Genomic DNA, 17,921 nt, shown 5'->3' with positions numbered 1-17,921 from the left:
CATCAGTAAAAAATAAATCTGCACATTTATTAAAGGGCTCAGTTTTGACTTTAGGGGTGTGAACACCAATTCATGAGGCTACCTCGGAAGTTGAGATGAGTGTAGATCAATTCGAAATGAAATTATTTTTTTGTAGTAAACCATCTGACCCTGAATAAAGAAACTATTGATGGCCATAAGTGGGGCCTCTTCAAAACAAACTGAGGAGAGGCTAACGCAGCCCACCTGACCAGCAGCCGTCTGCAGACACATTCAATCGAGTTACAGTCATGTGAATTTAATGTTGTGTTTTGGCACAAGTGGAATCAGTTCCCGATAAAAACAAGTCTCATCTTAGTGGGTTGCGTTTCTGTGCTGAATTATTACCCTTGTTCTGGTCGGGGTGTGAGTGTGGTGGTGGTGGTGTGGGGGCTAAAAAGAGAATGCATTTGTCAGCAGAAAACGGGGAGAAAGGGGATGCTGATCTAGGCAGAGCTGGAATAATACACGCAAAATATGTGTGTTTATCTTACGTCGGGTCCTTGGTGGGCGAGCTGTAATTGGCCTGGGCTTCTGTCCAGACACTTCAGCTGGGATCTATACTTCTGTGGAGGCATGCCAACAGTCAAAATGGTGCAGAGCTAATTTGCAAAGCATTTTATCCAGAAGGAGCAAAAAAAAAAGTTTGCGGATGCTGCTGCTGCTGCCTTTGATTTAAAGGATAGTAAAAGACTTCAGATTACCCAGAAAACAATAATCAGAGTGGATTTTTCTTCCATGTTGTTTTCGTTCAAACAAAATAACAAATACACCCAATATGTGTATATCTATTAACACACACATGTGCCACACTATGATTATGTATTCTGCCTGCTGCACTTCCATCTAGTGGCGATACCACATAACTACCACCTCTTCCACACAAAATACAGCTGAACAAAAGGTTTTATTGTCTTCTAGGAAGGAAATATAAACAACATTGACATAAGATAAAAGTCAAAAGCTCACTACTATAATGTACCTTTTATTGTTGTCATAGGATGAACAAAATTCTGATGACGCAATCACCATACAAGAGGGACTACACAGTCACTTTGGCTACATTCAAGTGGTGGCACTTACACAGTGCAAGATGCTTCGCTAAGAGGTTACAACTTATCATATTTGACACTGTAAATATACTCTGCTCATACAAGGTATTCACAGGTGGAGTGGGACTCGACTCGGGATGGGCGTCTGAAACATCCTTGTATGAAATTTTAAAGTCATGCTCGTCACACTAAGCGCAGTGGTGGCCTACGTCACTAGAAGCACAGAGTCGGGATAACATAGAGGAAGCTGCGGCGGGGTTTTCTTTTTGTTTTGTTTTGTCGGCTGCATCGTGAGTAGAAAATGAAAATTTATCGGCATGGCAGTGATATCCGTCACATATTCCATACGCTTCTAGTTCTCGCGTGAATCCTCTTCCCCGCTTCTACTTTTATTTATTTATTTTTTTTAAAGTTCTCCTCAGCTGTGAGGTCAAGGTGGGAGGGGATGTGATGCACGAAATTCTCTAATTTGTGTTTTATTTTTCAAGCCAGAGTTGGAGGTATGAGACGTGAGGTTGCCTTCAAATCCGCAGGCACTCTTGTATTCTGCATGCGATGTCTTAACATGCCCCTGACATCTGAGGATACATTTACACGTTCCCTTCTTCTTTTTTTACTCCCCTGATGTCAGGAACTGAAATGTCGTAGATGTAGAAAAAAGTGAGCAAGGGAGGCAGGAAAGGCCCTATGTGAGCTTGAACGGTTCATGAGGTTTTCTCGTTTCTGTAGCATGCGAAAGCTTGATGTAGCCTTTTCAGGATCCAGCTCTGCTGCTGCTGCTGCTGCTGCTGCAGGGCTGCGCTCCCACTCTCGCGCTTTGATGCTGAGGCACGTAGCTGAATCCACCTTGTCGATATTTGCGCTGGATGCATGACTGTAGCAGAGCCAGCCCAAGCTGCTCCGCTGGGATCTGAGACAGCAGAAGTTTCAATGCAGCCTTACCCAACTGCTCCAGAGCTCCTCTCAAGGGTGAAGGCTCAACATAAAATACTTAGTTACCGCTTGGCCTGGGTTCAAAGAACCCAAACAACCGCTTACCACCAAAGTGCAGAGTTCCAACTTTCGAAAGCAGATGCACACAGAAAGACTTTGAATTAATGTGTGACTCTTGTCTGCCGTTTAGTGATCGGCTTTGATCAGCGCTTCTGTAAATGTACCACAATCAGTCCAATCCCGGCTCCCCGGGTGGGCCCTAATCAAACTTTAATGAAGAGAATTTCGTTAACCCACCTCTTGTTTTAAGTCTGGCCTACTTCCATAAATGTAAACTGAGGCTATGTGCACGTTTCCTCTCTGTGAAAACGCTGCTCTTGCCTCGCTGTCCGTGGTTTCATTTGGTTTTTGTTTTCACTTTGTGGTTTAAACTGAACGATGAGCAGCAATGGAACCCGGTGAGCGACAGACTCGCTGCGGAACACAATCCTTTCCTTTAACGTCGCTCTTTCAGCTCGTAATGCAGAGCAAACGCAGAGCTACAAAGACGCTGCCACCTCCTCTTGGGTTTAGATGGTCTGCCCTGAGCGTTATTCGCACTTCCTTCATTGGTGGTTCACGCTAAACTTTGCTCAGTGAACAGTGAATTTGGTGTTTTCTTTTTTTCCAACAAAGAGACACACGTCACCAGACTCCTGCTCCGAAAGCTTTCTTTCCCCCTCAGACTCCTAAGCTTTCAATCTGAGATTAAAGTTAAATGAGGTGATGTTAGGGCCCACTGATGACTCAGAACGAAGAGAGGAGGGCCAGGCGTCTTTGCTTTAATGGCTCTGTTTCACTGGAGCTGACATCCTCGGCAGTCGTCCTCCGGTTCGGTATTATCAGAAGAGTAGGAGCTCTCCTCGCTCACTGTTGAATGGAAAACAATTGCATCAGTGAGTACAATTTTTAGCAACGGAAACACAAACTTCAGCCTTACGGGTATGGTCAGACGTATGACATCGTTGGGGTGCTGGGGTCGATGTGAATGAAAACACGATGCAGTGATATGCAAATCATTTGATGGTCGTGCTTAATTGAAAAAACAGAAAACAAACAGGAAATGGATGTTGAAACTGAGACGGCTGGGACTGAGCAAACAAAAAGACTGGAAAGTTTGAGTAGAAAAAGAAAAATCCAGGACTGGATACAAAAAAACCACCTAAGAGGGTGTTTCAGCAGTGAAGACGATGAGGATTCATCACTCTGTTAGAAGCTACGTGGTCAGAAAGCTTTTAGCATTAAAAATGGAAAATAACAGCGCACAATATCATTGAAAGAATCTCTGTCCCTGTTCTCCGGAGTCCCTCACAAGGCAGCCATGACTCTGACATGGGAACATCTGCAGCCAAACATGCAAGTTGAATCTCTACCGTTCAAAATAGAAAACAGGATTCAGAAATGGCGCCATCTTTCTTTTTTGTTAGACGCGGGTCACACGTCTTTAAGGCTCAAGGGAAAAGTTTGTGTCTCTATCAGCGCTCAGTTTGAAAGCTACAATCATCGATGGTCCGTTTCTACCATAGTGCACACGACAGCTTCAAAGCCGAACAACACAAATCTCTTTCAGGGAAGGTCTTGCTTATTTCCGCAAGACAATACCAAACCGTCATGGCGTCACAGAAAGAGTCCAGGTTCTAAAGTGGTCAGTCCGATGTGCTGAAGTGTCACTCAGTAAAGTCAAAGAGCACTTTATGAGAAAAACAGGTTCAGAACTGTTGAGCAGCCAGAACGATGTATGAATCAAGAACATTTGACATATTGCACATATTACTGCAGAGTTAAAGTGACTCTCAAATCTGCACTGTCTGTTTTTTTTCATCTTACACGAAATGTATGCATGAAAATTAAAGAGCAGGACTTACACCACTCTGTTTGGATGGGGAGGAAGGCCTTGTTGCCGTTGTCCCTGATCATCTCCTCTATCTTATCCAGGAGGACCGACACACTCCTGTCCTTGCCAGGAGTCTTACTGTCCAGGACATGGTAATAGTTCCCACAGAACTCAAGCAGTCTTTGCAGTTCCCGCCCACCTCTGAGGATGTGCTCCTCAATGGGCGTGTGTCCCAGCCAGTCACCGCAGCTGAACAGCACCATGGTGTGCAGCCAGGCGCTGTCACCAAACAGAGTCTCTATGTGGGCCAGGAGTGTTCGCCTCTTCCTGGCGGTGAGCGACGAGACCACGGGCAGGACCAGCAGCAGGGTGTGGGGTCCCGGTCGCAGGAGGGCGGCGCCGCGCTGGGACTCCTGCCAGATTCGCTTTGGGGTTCGTCTTACCGAGAACCAGTCCCAGCCAGGGGTGTCGACGATGGTGACACGACGGCCACACACGAGGGCTTGCCTTCTGAGGCACATCTCTGTCTCCTGGCCCGATTCAAAGCAACGCCGGCCCAGGATGGTGTTCCCCACCGAGCTCTTCCCGACACCCTTCCAACCTAATAACAGCAACCTCAAGTCTGTACACCCAGATGTAAGAGTGGTGGGAACAGATGGTCAGATAAGGAGTGTAAAGGAAAGCAAAATGTCAAACTAGACTAACTGCTCAGCATTCTATCGTGCACAAACATGCACAACACCTGCATACCTCTCGGAGGTCCTCCGATCATTTGCTCTCGCTGTCTGGCATGCTCCTCCATCCTCATTCTCTCTTCCTCCAGAGCTCCCCTGGCCTGCTCTTCCTCCAATAAAATCAACTCATTCACCTCAAAGTACCAGCCTGCATGAAGCAATGATTAATTTACTCAACTGTTTCAACTTCTTTTATCACAGCACTGCATTATAAAGCACTAAATAATGCAGAAAGTCTTAAAACTGCAGAGTCTACGAGGAACATGTGATGTGATGCACAAAACATGAATCTGAGCCAAACCTTGGTTGTCAGTTACCATTTCCTCCACTTTTTCCATCAGTTCTGGGACTTGAGTGTTTTCCTCTGTCTCTTTTCTGGTGTTATCAAAAGCGTGATACCTGCAGTCAGACAAAAAAGCAAGAAATAAAACACAGTTTAAAGGGGGCACTGATTTAAACCCTCTGAACGAAAAACAGAAATCTATTCTTTCCTGGCTCTCAAATAATGTATGTTTCACAGAGCGTTTTGCGCTTATGTGACTTACCCCAAATTAGTGAATTTATTGCTTTTGTTTCCATGTCTTTATCTTATTTTTTAATGTTTTTTTTTATTGTTTCGCTGCGGGCGGGAGGCCTTTTCTTAGCAGCGGATCCCCTCTATGAACGGTATCCTGTAACTATTATGAAATAGCTGTCAGGGGTTGAACCTAACCAGGAACTAAACACTCACTGGAAGCTCGATTTGGTAGTTTAAAACAAATGTATACAGATGCAGACGTCCCCGTGCGAGAAGAGTTTTCACCACTTTGCTCCTGCAACTTATCAGCCTTATGATGTGTATATGACTCCTTTGTTTTTGTTGCATGTATTCTTCTGTTTTGGAGACCTTTTTAGTTCTGTGTTGTTGGTTTTTGTCTTTAAAGAAAGGTATAGTCATACATTAAACAAGGCAATCTGCAGTGTGAGAGACCGAGGCTGCAGCTGCAGGGAGTCATTTGTAACACAGCGGGCAGTGAACAACAGACCTTGACGGTTAGTGTGAGAAGATGCTCTTTGTTGAGCTGAGGCAATCACTAACGGGGCAAGTGGATGCAATCAAGGCACAAGATACATGTATAAACTTTCCTATCACGCTTCCTTGTGAAAGTCTGATGCAAAGAATCATCCTGATTGCAAACTACAGAGGTTACAGAGGTTAGCTAAGTTCACTGTCATTAAACTCTTCACACCCTAGTTATCTTTCATTGTTTAACTTGTGGTCTTCAGACTCAAATTATATTCGCAGTGATGACATCACTTGACCGATGAGATACTTTCTAAACCTTTTTCAGTCTATGCACCTGTGCTCAAGACTAGAGAACAAGTTCTGATATACCAAAAGCTGTTTTTCTTTCCCTTGAAGTCGTCTTTTAAAGTGCTGCAGCATCTCCCTCCGAATGAAAAAAACTCAGTAATTTTGGCGTTGCACTGCTCATGCCTAGCTAACACTGACTTTAGAAAGACAGCTGTGCGGGCTGATGTTCTTTTGTTCAGAGCAGAGCCTTTGGAAAGACAAACACACACAACAGAGTGAGATAAGGGAACAAACAGAGATTGTACCTGCTTCCACATCTCTCCACCAGCCACTGCAGGGCCTCTCCAGTGTTCGCTATGTGCTCCTCAATAAATACACCTTTGGGCAGCTTGTCCACACATGTAAAGAGTACCATGGAATACCTCCAGATCCCTCCACCCAGTGCCCCCAACTGATCCTCCGCGGCCCTCCTCTCAGTGTCAGTGAAGGGTTTGGTGACTGACACCACAAGCAGGATAGCGTGAGGTCCAGGAGGGCAGAGAATGGCCCCCATGCACGGCCCCTCGCTGTCCAGGCTCGGTGGTGGTCGTGCCGGGCTCTCTGACTCGGCACCGGCATTGTCGGTGGTATCAGTTTCTTCTTCCTCCTCAGGGTCAGCGGGAATGGCCCACGATGGAGCGTCGACCACTGTGACCCGTCGGCCGTAGATCTCCGTCTGGGCCACATTGCTGTGAGTAGTCTCTGTCCCAGCGTCAAACACCTTGAGTCCCAGAATGGTGTTGGCAGAGGAGGTCTTTCCAGACTGTGGGCCCCCGAGGATCAGCAGTCGGCGCTCAGGGGGGTGGCGGCCCCTGGGATCCCCTATTATAACACAGACAGATCAGAGGCTCTCTACGGGAAAGACTTTACCGTTATTATGTTCTAATGGAACATGGGATTTCGATATTGCACAATGTAAATTGTGTAAATGACTCATGAATTCTGAGCTTTCAGAATCAAAAGTAACCCTTCTGAAGCCAAAAGTAGCTCAAGAGTGAGGCACGTATATGGATCCTTCTCACGAAAACAACCACAACCCCATTTAAAAGAACCATGAATTCCAAGTATACTCTAAAAACATAGAGGAAAGGGTCCATACTGTTTAAATTCCTTGTTCTGACTCTAGATTACTGTTTGTGGTTATGAAGATGAATGGATTTGCATTTTCTCCTCTCATTCCTGCACTGTCCCCACTGATCTCTGCTGTGCCATCTTCTCATCCGATCCTTGCTACCTCATATTCCTTCTGCTTTGCCACCTTCTCTTTTATTCTTATCTAGTTCCTTCCCCCCCTCTTCTGCCCCAGCTCGTAGCACGCCCTCTCCTAGTCTCCATCAGTCCTCAGCCTTTGGAAAATTAAGGTCAGGTGGGAGGATCGTTGGACTCCTTATAGACATGTGGATAGAATATGAAAGTTACAAGAGTAATAGACATCCTGATAAAATGGCGTAAGGATACAACATGGATACTCAGCATATGGCAGCAGGAGTGGTGAATGCTCCATGACGATGACGCCATGAGGAGCATACATGGAGCTGTGGGGAACTTCATTATTTCATCCCTGCTGCTCACTGTTGGTGAGGCTTTCCATGTGTGTTGCTAATCACATACAGATGACTCGTGCAACAGTTTCCCACTTTAGTGGGGTCCAAATGAGAAACAGTGCTGTATGCCCTGGACACTGTGATGAAATGAGGAGCGATGAAGGGGAACCAGAGGCAAAGCATTCTGCAAAAGATTTAAACCTCACTTACCAGTGTCAGAGGCAGAGGACACAGCAGCCATCTTGTGTGTAGAACCTCTGGCTTCCTCCTTCTCAGTCCCCCTCCTCCTTCTCCTTCTCGACTCCACGGTGGCTTCCTTTTCTTGCTTCTTCAGAAAGCGGCAGATCCTGAGCGGCGTGCGAAAGGCTGCCAACTCAAATGCTTCTCAGCTCTCCCTTTCACTTTAACCCTCATTCTACTGCAGTGTTACTCACTCCATTTTCAGTTTAACATCTCTGGCCCTGCCTCCCCTTTTCCTCTCATACCTCCTCTGTCATTCAGCCTCTCGCTCTTTTCTATAATCTATTATCTCCCACGCCCTCTTCACCCCACAACTGCTCTCTTTCCTCCTCTGCTATGCGTCCTTCCCTCCCTTTTCTCGTCTTCCAGTGCTCCCTCTTTTGTCTTTTTCCTTTTTTTTTATCTGTCCGAGGAGAGGGGAAAGATTGTGCAATGCAGGAGACTCAAAGCCAAATCCACTCCTGCCGCAGCAGCTCCAGGAGGATGTCCTGTCATTGTTTTGAAGCAAAATAGAGGAAGACGTTCCTCCCACTTACTCCAATCACCCAGCAGCAGCAGCAGTGTGGCACTGTATGCAGACTGCAGTCAGGACGACAGAGAGAGGGATGGATAGACACACATGAGGAGGAGTAGAAAAAGAAATAGTAGAAGAAGAACTCTTTTTTTTCTGTTGAAAACAATAACGTAATCCCTGCAGACACAGACGTATTGTGAGGCAGGAAATGGTGAATAAAGCATTCATAAATACATTTAAATATTGATGCAAGGCATGAGGTCACAGCTTACATAATACATAAGAGCAACTAGGAATAGCAAATCATTGTTGGGAGTCATTTGGCATTAATGATCAAAGCTCTGTCACCTTACTGTGTAGTTTTTGAGGAATATATCGGGTGAAGAAGAAAAACTAAATAAAAATAAATTTAAAAAACCCTGTCCGTGGCTTAGTGCCGCGATACATTCACGGACCCTGATAGTACACTGTGTTTATTTTCAGAAGGCAAAAACACTTATGACGCATTTTCAATATTTATGAGTTTTTATACACACTCATCTCTTGTAGGAGTGATGAGACTTAAACGTAGCAGCTATTTTGGACGATGGTGTTTGGACCGCGCTACCGTATGTCGTCGCAAGTGTCGCAATCAGACCTCGAGCCGTTCGCCGACTTTGGGTGTCGTAAAAAAACAAAAAACGGTTCGCCTAGTCCATGCGACGCTAAGGGCTGAAGTAGCTTTCTTGCACGGGGGCTTGCGTGCGTGTACCGGCTTGTTTTGCGAAGCTGACTTTTCTCTATTAGCGGACACAGAAAGCATGGAGGGAGCCGACGAGTTCATGAAGTACCGTTCACCGCTGGTGTCCAGGTATGCCAGCAAGGAAATGGCCTACAACTTCAGTGACAGGAAGAAATTCACAACCTGGAGGAAGCTGTGGATCTACCTGGCTAAAGCCGAGAAGGTGTGACACACTTTAGCGGAGTCAGTGTTTGGGGTGTTTCTGTGCATATGACGACCCGTTTATGTCAAGCTTCGCAAGGCTTCTGAACCCAAGTTTGCGACCTTCAGGGAGCCTTATCAAGTTTCCTGCTCTAAATATAGTTTTTGCAGAGGACCTCAGCAGCAAAAAGCAGATCGAGCATACAGAATTCTGATATAAAGCTTCAGCAGGAGAGAAAAATATCAAACCTAATAGAATTCTTTTGTCGTTTTGAGACCTCGTGAGAGTTCTACACAAGCTTTTTTTATTGCAGATGCAACAAGCCCATAAAGTGCTCATGGAATCCACCTGTTGCCTTCAGACTATCAGCTTTGAACAAATCCAAACCTGTCCTTAGTTTCGAAACTAAAACCGGCTTGTTTGGTCTCAAAGTTAGGCTTATGGGTTGTTGGACAGAAGTGGAAGTGGAGATGGTTTGAAGCCGGATATATGTGCAATTCATTCAAATGATTTATTGTTATTATTATTGTAAAAATCGTTGATGAGTTTGTTGCCAGCTTTTGAATTGATTTTATAAGCTTTGTGGACAAAAGCTTTCATCAGTTCCCATCTTTCCAGCATTCTCCACTAAACAGTTTGCGATGGGTAAATGCTGGAAAAAACACTTATTGTAAATGGTCTGTTTCTACTATCCTAAAAGTTAAGGGAATAACACCAACGACCAACCAGTATGACACACTTGGTCTGTTTGAACATGTTTGAATACCTCAGAAAGTCGGACTGTTCGCTTCTACTCTCATTTAAAATCCACGTGTGGCTTTCAACGCTGTTTTTCTGCTCAGCAGGATTCTGTAATGATGACCTCTGGGGCCTTCTGGAGTCGTGAGAAGGAAGCCTCTGAAACATAGCAGGGTGCCTGGCGTTAACTGGTTGAGCCGCGAGTGCGATTCCTCTGAGGTCCGCCCGAGCCCCGTGCTTTGATACGCCAGGGTCAAAGTTTACTAAAAACCAGGGCCATGTACACCTCATACGTGTCAGCGAATAAACGTATGTTTTCAGGATTAACTGGACGTCGCTCAAACATGAGCTCTGCAGTTCTTTTAATTCAATCAGCTGCCTTATTAAAGAGGCCAAAAGGGAGGTTAACTGGTGACTGACTCTCTTTCACATGGATCAACTCATGACTTGTTACACACACACACACACACACACACACTTGCACGTGCCATCTTTAGGGCTACTTCAGCTTTTCTAGAGTCTTCCCCGGGCAGAGAGGCTATGGCCAGCGTTCAGCAGTGATTGAAAATAGCAGAGAATGTCTCAGTAACAAGAGCTAGCCCTTTGGGAGGCTGTATTTAACTCATCTTAGCCTCCAGCTCGGCGTTAGTTTCTTTAGGTTTGCCCTCAGAAATATTTGCATTTTCTGCGCTGTGATATCTTCGGGTTCAGTCGCCACATGTTTGAAGCCGGCCTGTCTACAGTTTGACCTTTGAGACCATGTTGGAACGCAAAGAGAGGGGACAACTCGCACGGTTGGGCTAAATTTCTCAATCAGCCAGTTCCGTAACCTTTCTGAAGTCGCATGACTCTCTGAGTCAAATCTAATCAAAGTACTGAATGTCTCCTCATAAGGACAGCACATGTCAGGAGTTTTAACGAGAAAGACCGGGGTCACTAATGTCAACAGCAGGCTGTGTGTTCTTTGCTCAGCCAGTGGACATTCAAATCTTCTTCCATAGATTATTGAGATTACGGCTTCAGTGGCTGGTCGTTCATTTGGGTTCTCAAGTAACACAAAAGTCATTTTAGATTAAGAGAAAAATCGACATATTCATTAAGTTGATCAAATAAGCTATGAAAATCCCTTGTAATGAATTAAAGGTACGGTGCCAACATTGTAGTGACATCCAGTGGCGAAGTTACAGATTGCAAGAATTGGAGTAATCCAGCCCTCGGCCTCCCTTTTAAAGCATGTAGGAGTAACTACGGCTGCCATGAAAAATGGGCTCCAATCTTGAGCCACTATGTAGTGTTAATCCCTAAAATTGGATCCTGTATTCATTCCCATTAGGCCATTCGGGACTACGAGGTAAATTGATGAATTTGCTGGTGTCGAGGTGTTTCTTATGCTTCCTTCCCCTGTCTCTGTGCTGGTGGCTTTCTTCCTCAGGCTTTGGGTCTGCCCATCACGGACGCTCAGGTCCTGGAGATGGAGGGCCACGCAGAGGACATAGACTTCGTCATGGCGGCCGAGGAGGAGCGTAAGCTCAGGCACGATGTCATGGCTCACGTCCACACCTTCGCCCACTGCTGCCCCGCTGCCGCTCCCATCATTCACCTCGGGGCCACCTCCTGTTATGTTGGAGACAATACGGTGAGCGGGATTATTTGTTGGATTGCATCACCAGTTTTTCATTCGGTCCCCACTGTCGCCGTTTGTCTTCGAACAGCCTGCTCCTCTTTAAACATGTAAATCGCTTTGTTTTTCTTCCTCAGGACTTGATTATGTTGCGTGATGGATTCGACATCCTCTTGCCAAAGGTGAGGCTCAGCTGTTAGATTTGTGGAAACGGTAGAATAGGAATAATGGCAGCAGTAATTTAATTTGCGCCGTTTCCCCGCGACACGTAAAATACGTGCCCTGTACATTACTCGCCGAGGTTGTATTAGTCGTAACGGTGTGATGTCATAAGTCGGTGATTAAACTCCATCTTTACCCCTGCAGCTGGCAAGAGTCATTGACAGGCTGGCAAACTTTGCGGAGAAACATGCTGACCTCCCTACGCTCGGCTTCACACACTACCAGTAAGTCTGAAAGGAGCTGCAGCAGTTTTCATTCCGTTTCTCTGGCCAACCTTGGTGTTCACTGCACAGACCTGCCCAGCTGACCACTGTGGGGAAGCGGGCGTGTCTGTGGCTGCAGGATCTGGCCATGGACATGCGGAACCTGCAGCGAGCACGCGATGACCTACGCTTCCGGGGGGTGAAGGGGACCACCGGCACCCAAGCCAGCTTCCTGCAACTCTTTCAGGGGAACCATGACAAGGTATGAAAAACCCCACCAATAACCGATAAACCGGCGTGTGATGGTAGGTTTTAATTGTTATCTTCTGCCACCAGGTGGAGGAACTCGACAAGATGGTGACGGAAATGGCTGGCTTCAAAAAGTGAGCGCTGCACCACACTTCCGCCAATATTAAATGTTAAATATAAAGGCTATAGTAAAAGGGTGGATCAACTTAGTGCTCAGGTCCACCCTTTCAGATCTCTTGTGGTTGCAAAAGCCAAAGGGTGGCGATGGCTAAATGCTGAGCTCAAAGCAACAATCCACAAAGCAATGGGGTGATGTCAGTCAGGCAACGTCTTTATGGGGTGGAGACCTTTAACAGACTGCAGAGAATAGGTCTGTTCGTATCCCTCTAATGTCATGCCAATCTTACCCAGAGCCTATCTGGTGACCGGACAGACATACAGCCGCAAGGTGGACGTCGATTGTGTGTCCAACCTGGCCAGTTTGGGAGCTACTGTCCACAAGGTAAGATGGAGATATTTAGATAAATGTCTCCATCTGGTGGTAAAATATCTTAACAATTTATTTTATGAATCGACTTGTTGATCGCCCATCTTTCAACTCTGCTATAGATCTGTACAGACATCCGCCTGCTGGCCAACCTAAAGGAAATAGAGGAGCCTTTTGAGAAAGAGCAAATCGGTACGTTTTCTCGCCCCGCAGAGCTGCAAAACATCCTGAGATTCAAAAGCACGCTGAGCTGTAAGAGTGCAAACCGTTTGCTCAGCATGAAGCTGTCTCTCCCCCCCCCCATCCAGGTTCCAGTGCCATGCCCTACAAGAGGAACCCAATGCGTGCCGAGCGTTGCTGCAGCTTGGCCCGACATCTGGTGGCGCTGATGGCCGACCCGCTGCAGACGGCCTCAGTCCAGTGGCTGGAGAGGACGCTGGATGACAGCGCCAACAGGTCAGCCAACCCACACGCACTCGTATCAACTCATACAGCCACACACGGTACTGTCCAGACCAGCAAACTGCCAAAACGTCTGCTTTTATGGAAGCGCTCACTTTGATCAGTTACTCAAGTGGGTTATATTAGCAGAACCTGGCTGATACTTGCACTCCTAATCACTGTGGTTTCATCAAGGGTGCAAGTGCTGGGTATCCAGGCTCCCTTTATTAATCTGCTACTAATCTGAGTATTGTGCTGTAATTTGCGCGGAACAGGAGGATCTCCCTGCCCGAGTCCTTCCTCACAGCAGACATCATCCTCAGCACTCTGCAGAACATCACAGAGGGTCTGGTCGTCTACCCAAAAGTCATAGAGAGACACATCCGCCACGAGCTGCCCTTCATGGCCACAGAGAACATCATTATGGCAATGGTGAAAGCTGGAGGGAACAGACAGGTAAGGAGAGAGCTCAGTGAGAGGGCCTTGGTGAGCAAATGTGATAATCATGACTGGTGTTTCCTGTCTTCTATTCCTCACTGCACCTCTCCATCAGGACTGCCACGAGAAGATCCGTGTTCTGTCCCAGGAGGCAGGAGCTGTCGTTAAGCAGGAAGGCGGTGACAACGACCTGCTGGCAAGAGTCCAGCGAGACCCTTACTTCGCACCTATCCTGGGGCAGCTGGATGCCCTGCTGGACCCCAGGACCTTTATTGGCCGTGCTCCTCAGCAGGTACCACAGTAATAGGCCTTGCCCGGCTTCTCCTCTGCCACTAACTCAGTTAATCATTCTTCAGCTGAATCCTGTGCTGTCTAACATATTTGGTTCTCTGTCTTTTTCCTCGTCTTCCTCTCACCCAGGTTGCCAGGTTCCTGTCTGAAGAAGTGCGCCCCCTGCTGGAGCCCTACAAGGCTAAAATGGATGTCAAGATTGAGCTTGAGCTGTAACACACGCATGCGTATTTCACTGCCATGCACACTGGACAGGAGAAAAGGACTTTGAATGCTCCTTTATACCTCAATAAAGAAAGTCAATGCAGTTTCTGTCTACGTGGGTGTTTTTATTTTTTGTCAGCTACTTTTGATTGTATGAGACCAAAATGACTTGGCTCAAAGGCTTAAGTTCGTTTACCAAATGCAAAATCAATAAAAGCTAATCGGATACTGAAAGTAGTTGTTAAATAAGCAACTTATTTCTTGAAATGTGTTGTTAATCCTTCATTTGGTTACAGATGAGGACTGAATAGGGTTGATGGGCCAGTTGTTGGGGATGATTACTTTGCTCATCCGTCCCCTTCGCCCTTTATCTCCTGTCATCACAAACCTTGACCGTAACGGTTGTCATCATATGAAGTGTCACAAAGTTGAGTCATTACTGTGACCCCGGCACAAGCTACGGTGGCGTCGAGTATGCCGTGGTACTGATGGGATGACATACTGTGAAGTTCAAGAGTGAGATCCTTTCCAATCTGCAATTCCTTGGCATGGAGTAAGTAAAGATGTCTTTTCCCATGTATTTATGTTTATGTATCCCATGTATTTTTTTTAAGGGTGAGGCTTTTTTATTTTCCTGAGAGTTCACCTCTGCCCGACCCAAACAGCAGCTGTACTGCAGTATGTGGCTGTGGGCATTGCTCCCCATCTGCCTGGCTGTCTTTGGAACTGTGGGTATTTGGACTGTGTGAGTATTTTGCTTCTGTTTTAATGAACAATGTTGTGTTTTCATTCAGAGAAAAGCTCTCCTGCTCCGACTGTGTGTTAACAGTAGCGTGCGTTATAGCTCGTTCAGACTAGTTTAAGTTCCTGTGGCGGTCACAACCCTCGGAGCTGTCTCTTTGCACAGTTCAGTAACATCTGCTTCGTTTTAGGTAAACATCACATGTACGCACCGGGAGAAAGGAGTCGTTCAACTAATGTTTTGGGTTTGTTCGTTTTAATTACAGCCCCCAAATCAGAAAAACCCTGCGGTAATTCTTGAATTTACTTGGGACTTTTACTTCATTTCAGACACTATGAGCCCAAGATCAACAACTTTATTTGTTAATATATGTAAATTTTTGCATTTCAAACCTGCAACACATTTCGAAAAAGTCGCCCCTGTGAGAATCAGTGTTTCTTTCTTTCTTTCTTTTTCTAAATTAGCATTTTCCATACTGTCCCTAATTTTTCTAATTTGGAGCTATAATCCAAAGCGGCCATTTCGCAGAGTGCTGATTTATTTCCTGTCTCAGGCCATGGACGGATGAAACAGTTAATTTTTAAGTAACTTCTATACTGCCCTTTTCCCCCTTAATGTCTGTCGCACAGCCCTGTGGATTGTGGTGCTCCGATTCCAGAGACTATGGCAACCATGTTAAAGCCAACACTGCCAGCATTTTTTTAGAAGTTTTCTCTTCCATAGGAATCTCTATCGCTGGCATCTTCCAGGTAACAGCTCACAGTATGTCCAGCTCCATCATTTTATACTGTTTAGATTGTTTCAGCCAACTCTTTTGTTTCATTCATGCTGTTTATTGTTTAGTTTTTTCCTTTCCATGGTTTTCACTTTGTGCTCTCTAAAATCCTCCGCTTGCTGTTTTCCACAACTTAGGAATCAGTCTTCATGGGAGTTCACCTCCTGGCAGGATTTCTGGGGCTGGCCCACTTCTGGGTACAGCTGTATCTAACCTATTGGGCTCAACACTAATAGGGACCTGCACGGGTGACCTGCTGCACCCTCTGTACCATCCTGTTCACTGCAAGTATCCTATCAGTCCGTATGCACGCAGATGCAAGTTACCAGCACACTTGTGAAAATTAGATATTGAACAACTGTATCATTTTTTAAAAATTTTTTTTTACATTTTAATAAGAAATGCACCGCCAAGCCTGTTTTCTGACTTATTGTCTGAAACCCTTCCAGTCTTCTCAGTACTGCTTCATTCACATCAGCAGTTTCCAAATGTATTCATCTTATTTGAATTATTACTGGTTAATGTTTAGCAGCATGAATCATTCTACGTTTCAACAGTTTTTCCAACATGTTATCTCTCTTCAGTCAATACTTTGACTTTCAACTAGACTACGATAAATATCATTATCATTCTCATTTTTGCTAAATTCTTTTGCTATTTATTTGTGCCTGTTACTGTTATACATTGAACATTTTTCCTTTTTTACAGGAATTTATCTTTGTTAGCTAGTTAGCATACAATGTCACTTTTATTGGTTAGTTTTAGCTAATTATTTAAATTATTGCAACCTTTATTGGGTTCTTCTAGCGAACTAAATTATCTCTGTTAAATGATCTTTGGTTGTTTTGATATAGACTGTTTAACTTTACTAACTTTACTTTTCTAAAAAGAAAAAGAAAAATTAGCTAGCTAGGATCTGGCTTTGCTAGCTAACAGTAGGAGTAGTTCTGTTGGATGAAAATTAATATAGATCAGTTCACTTTGCTTACTTGTTTCATGCAATCCAGACATTTTACTTACTATAATTAATCAAGCCTATCTTCAGTCCTTTTTACGTGGGCCCTAAACCTTTGAGAATAGAGAAATAGATATTGTGTTAACACTTGCTAACAGTCGTGAGGGGCTTATAATTTTGATAACTGATACGGACTCTTAAAAGACGCCTTAAAGGCTTTTTATTTTCCCTTTTCTTTTTGTATTTTCATTCAGATTCAGTCCACGTTGAATTGCATAATTTATGTCGGCAGGGCTGTCAAGTTTCGACAAACACAACACAAAGATACTGCATGGAACTTCATTCATCCATTCATTTTGTACACCTTAGTGGATGTTGCACTTCTAACTGCAAGACGTACAAGTTGCGGGCGCGAAATGGCTGAAATACGTTTGTCTCACTGTCACTGCGTGAAACTTGAGAGCCTTGCACCTTTAAAGCTTCAGATACGCAGTATCTTTGCTGAAAGATCCATCATCCTACATGTGACAAGACAACCACAACATCAAAGTGGCCAGAACAGTGCAAGATAAGAGTGCAAAATTAAAATGCTTCAGAGTCGGTGAAGATGAAATCCACCGGGTGCAACCTTTTCGTCCTTGACTCCTCTTTTCTCCTCCAGTGTCCGTTCTTCTAAATAAAGGCAAGATCTCTGCAGCTTCAGTGTGTGAATGGGCTTTGGTCATGTCGTCCCTCTGCCTGTTTGGCCCTTTTGGGGTTGAGTTCAGACGTATTGACTGCCACCGTCTCACTGTACAGTAGCAAGCTTTGAAGAACCCTGCCTCGGTAGAGATGAATGGACTTGTTGTAAATGCGCTGAGCTAATGTCACACACAGACTACATCTGTTTGCAAGTGTGAATGGTTAAAAAAACCTAACATCCTAAAACATTTTTTTTTAAAGATTATGTTAGCTGTATTTGAACACAATTGTTCATTCTTTTGTATGTATAAACTAAATAACAAGTCATCCTGCAATAGCTTTAAAAGAAGCCGAGATACATAACATGGATGCAGAAAAATGTTTGTTTTAATTCCCTGCCCAACTGTTGGCCCTTTAAAACACAATAAAGTGGTCGAAGGCTCATTAGTTATTTGCTCATTAGTGTTGTCAACACGTCCAGAATCTAAAAAAGTTAATCTCATAGAAATGTTGTCGTCTGTGTTTGAAAAAAGAGACACTGTTGATTCCTAAAACTGATGAGGATTATTTTCCTGTTTACGGCAAAACTGGACAGTTATGAGTTTATTAATTTCTTTGCCCACATAGCAGTGAGTACATTCCAACACATGGTGGCGCCACACCAACAACACCAGCAGCTTTTGAAATTGGTCCCTCATGTTTTCTTTTTT

At 44.9% G+C, this 17,921-nt stretch overlaps 3 protein-coding genes across 3 annotated transcripts; 2 read left to right on the top strand and 1 right to left on the bottom strand.

Moving 5' to 3' along the window:
• Positions 1-990: 990 nt before the first annotated feature.
• On the bottom strand, positions 991-8,298 carry LOC140273708 (GTPase IMAP family member 8). The gene is made up of 6 exons (XM_072369356.1): positions 7,698-8,298; positions 6,210-6,765; positions 4,912-5,009; positions 4,627-4,758; positions 3,908-4,498; positions 991-2,912 (listed from the first exon to the last, which is right to left on the bottom strand). The coding sequence occupies exons 1-6, from the start codon at positions 7,726-7,728 to the stop codon at positions 2,839-2,841; spliced, it is 1,482 nt and encodes a 493-aa protein (XP_072225457.1). The 5' UTR covers positions 7,729-8,298; the 3' UTR covers positions 991-2,838.
• A 632-nt stretch (positions 8,299-8,930) lies between these two features.
• On the top strand, positions 8,931-14,162 carry adsl (adenylosuccinate lyase). The gene is made up of 12 exons (XM_072368890.1): positions 8,931-9,185; positions 11,335-11,538; positions 11,661-11,705; positions 11,890-11,969; positions 12,039-12,210; positions 12,285-12,331; positions 12,609-12,699; positions 12,807-12,876; positions 12,993-13,140; positions 13,401-13,581; positions 13,679-13,855; positions 13,984-14,162. Exons 1-12 carry the CDS (start codon positions 9,042-9,044, stop codon positions 14,068-14,070), a joined length of 1,446 nt encoding a protein of 481 aa, XP_072224991.1. The 5' UTR covers positions 8,931-9,041; the 3' UTR covers positions 14,071-14,162.
• A 576-nt stretch (positions 14,163-14,738) lies between these two features.
• On the top strand, positions 14,739-17,394 carry tmem150b (transmembrane protein 150B). The gene is given in 6 exon segments (XM_072369587.1): positions 14,739-14,807; positions 14,903-14,990; positions 15,430-15,454; positions 15,456-15,549; positions 15,713-15,911; positions 17,192-17,394. Coding segments are annotated over 6 exon segments (678 nt in total).
• The last annotated feature ends 527 nt before the right edge of the window (positions 17,395-17,921 follow it).

The sequence above is a fragment of the Leuresthes tenuis genome, unplaced genomic scaffold (genome assembly GCF_036924035.1).
Source record: "Leuresthes tenuis unplaced genomic scaffold, fLeuTen1.0.hap1 SCAF_17, whole genome shotgun sequence".
Taxonomy (NCBI): domain Eukaryota; kingdom Metazoa; phylum Chordata; class Actinopteri; order Atheriniformes; family Atherinopsidae; genus Leuresthes; species Leuresthes tenuis.
The sequence above is the reverse complement of the archived record's forward strand: the minus strand, read 5'-3'. Positions and strand labels throughout refer to the sequence as shown.

Bases quoted from the DNA above. Each gene is read 5' to 3' on its own strand.
- LOC140273708 (XM_072369356.1), bottom strand. From the start codon at position 7,728: ATGGCTGCTGTGTCCTCTGCCTCTGACACTG. The intron at 6,766-7,697 runs GTAAGTGAGGTT...GTGTTATAATAG, and splicing joins GTCCTCTGCCTCTGACACTG to GGGATCCCAGGGGCCGCCAC. The intron at 4,759-4,911 runs GTTTGGCTCAGA...TGCTTCATGCAG, and splicing joins AATGGTAACTGACAACCAAG to GCTGGTACTTTGAGGTGAAT.
- adsl (XM_072368890.1), top strand. From the start codon at position 9,042: ATGGAGGGAGCCGACGAGTTCATGAAGTACCGTTCACCGCTGGTGTCC. The intron at 12,211-12,284 runs GTATGAAAAACC...TTCTGCCACCAG, and splicing joins TTCAGGGGAACCATGACAAG to GTGGAGGAACTCGACAAGAT. The intron at 13,856-13,983 runs GTACCACAGTAA...CCTCTCACCCAG, and splicing joins TTGGCCGTGCTCCTCAGCAG to GTTGCCAGGTTCCTGTCTGA.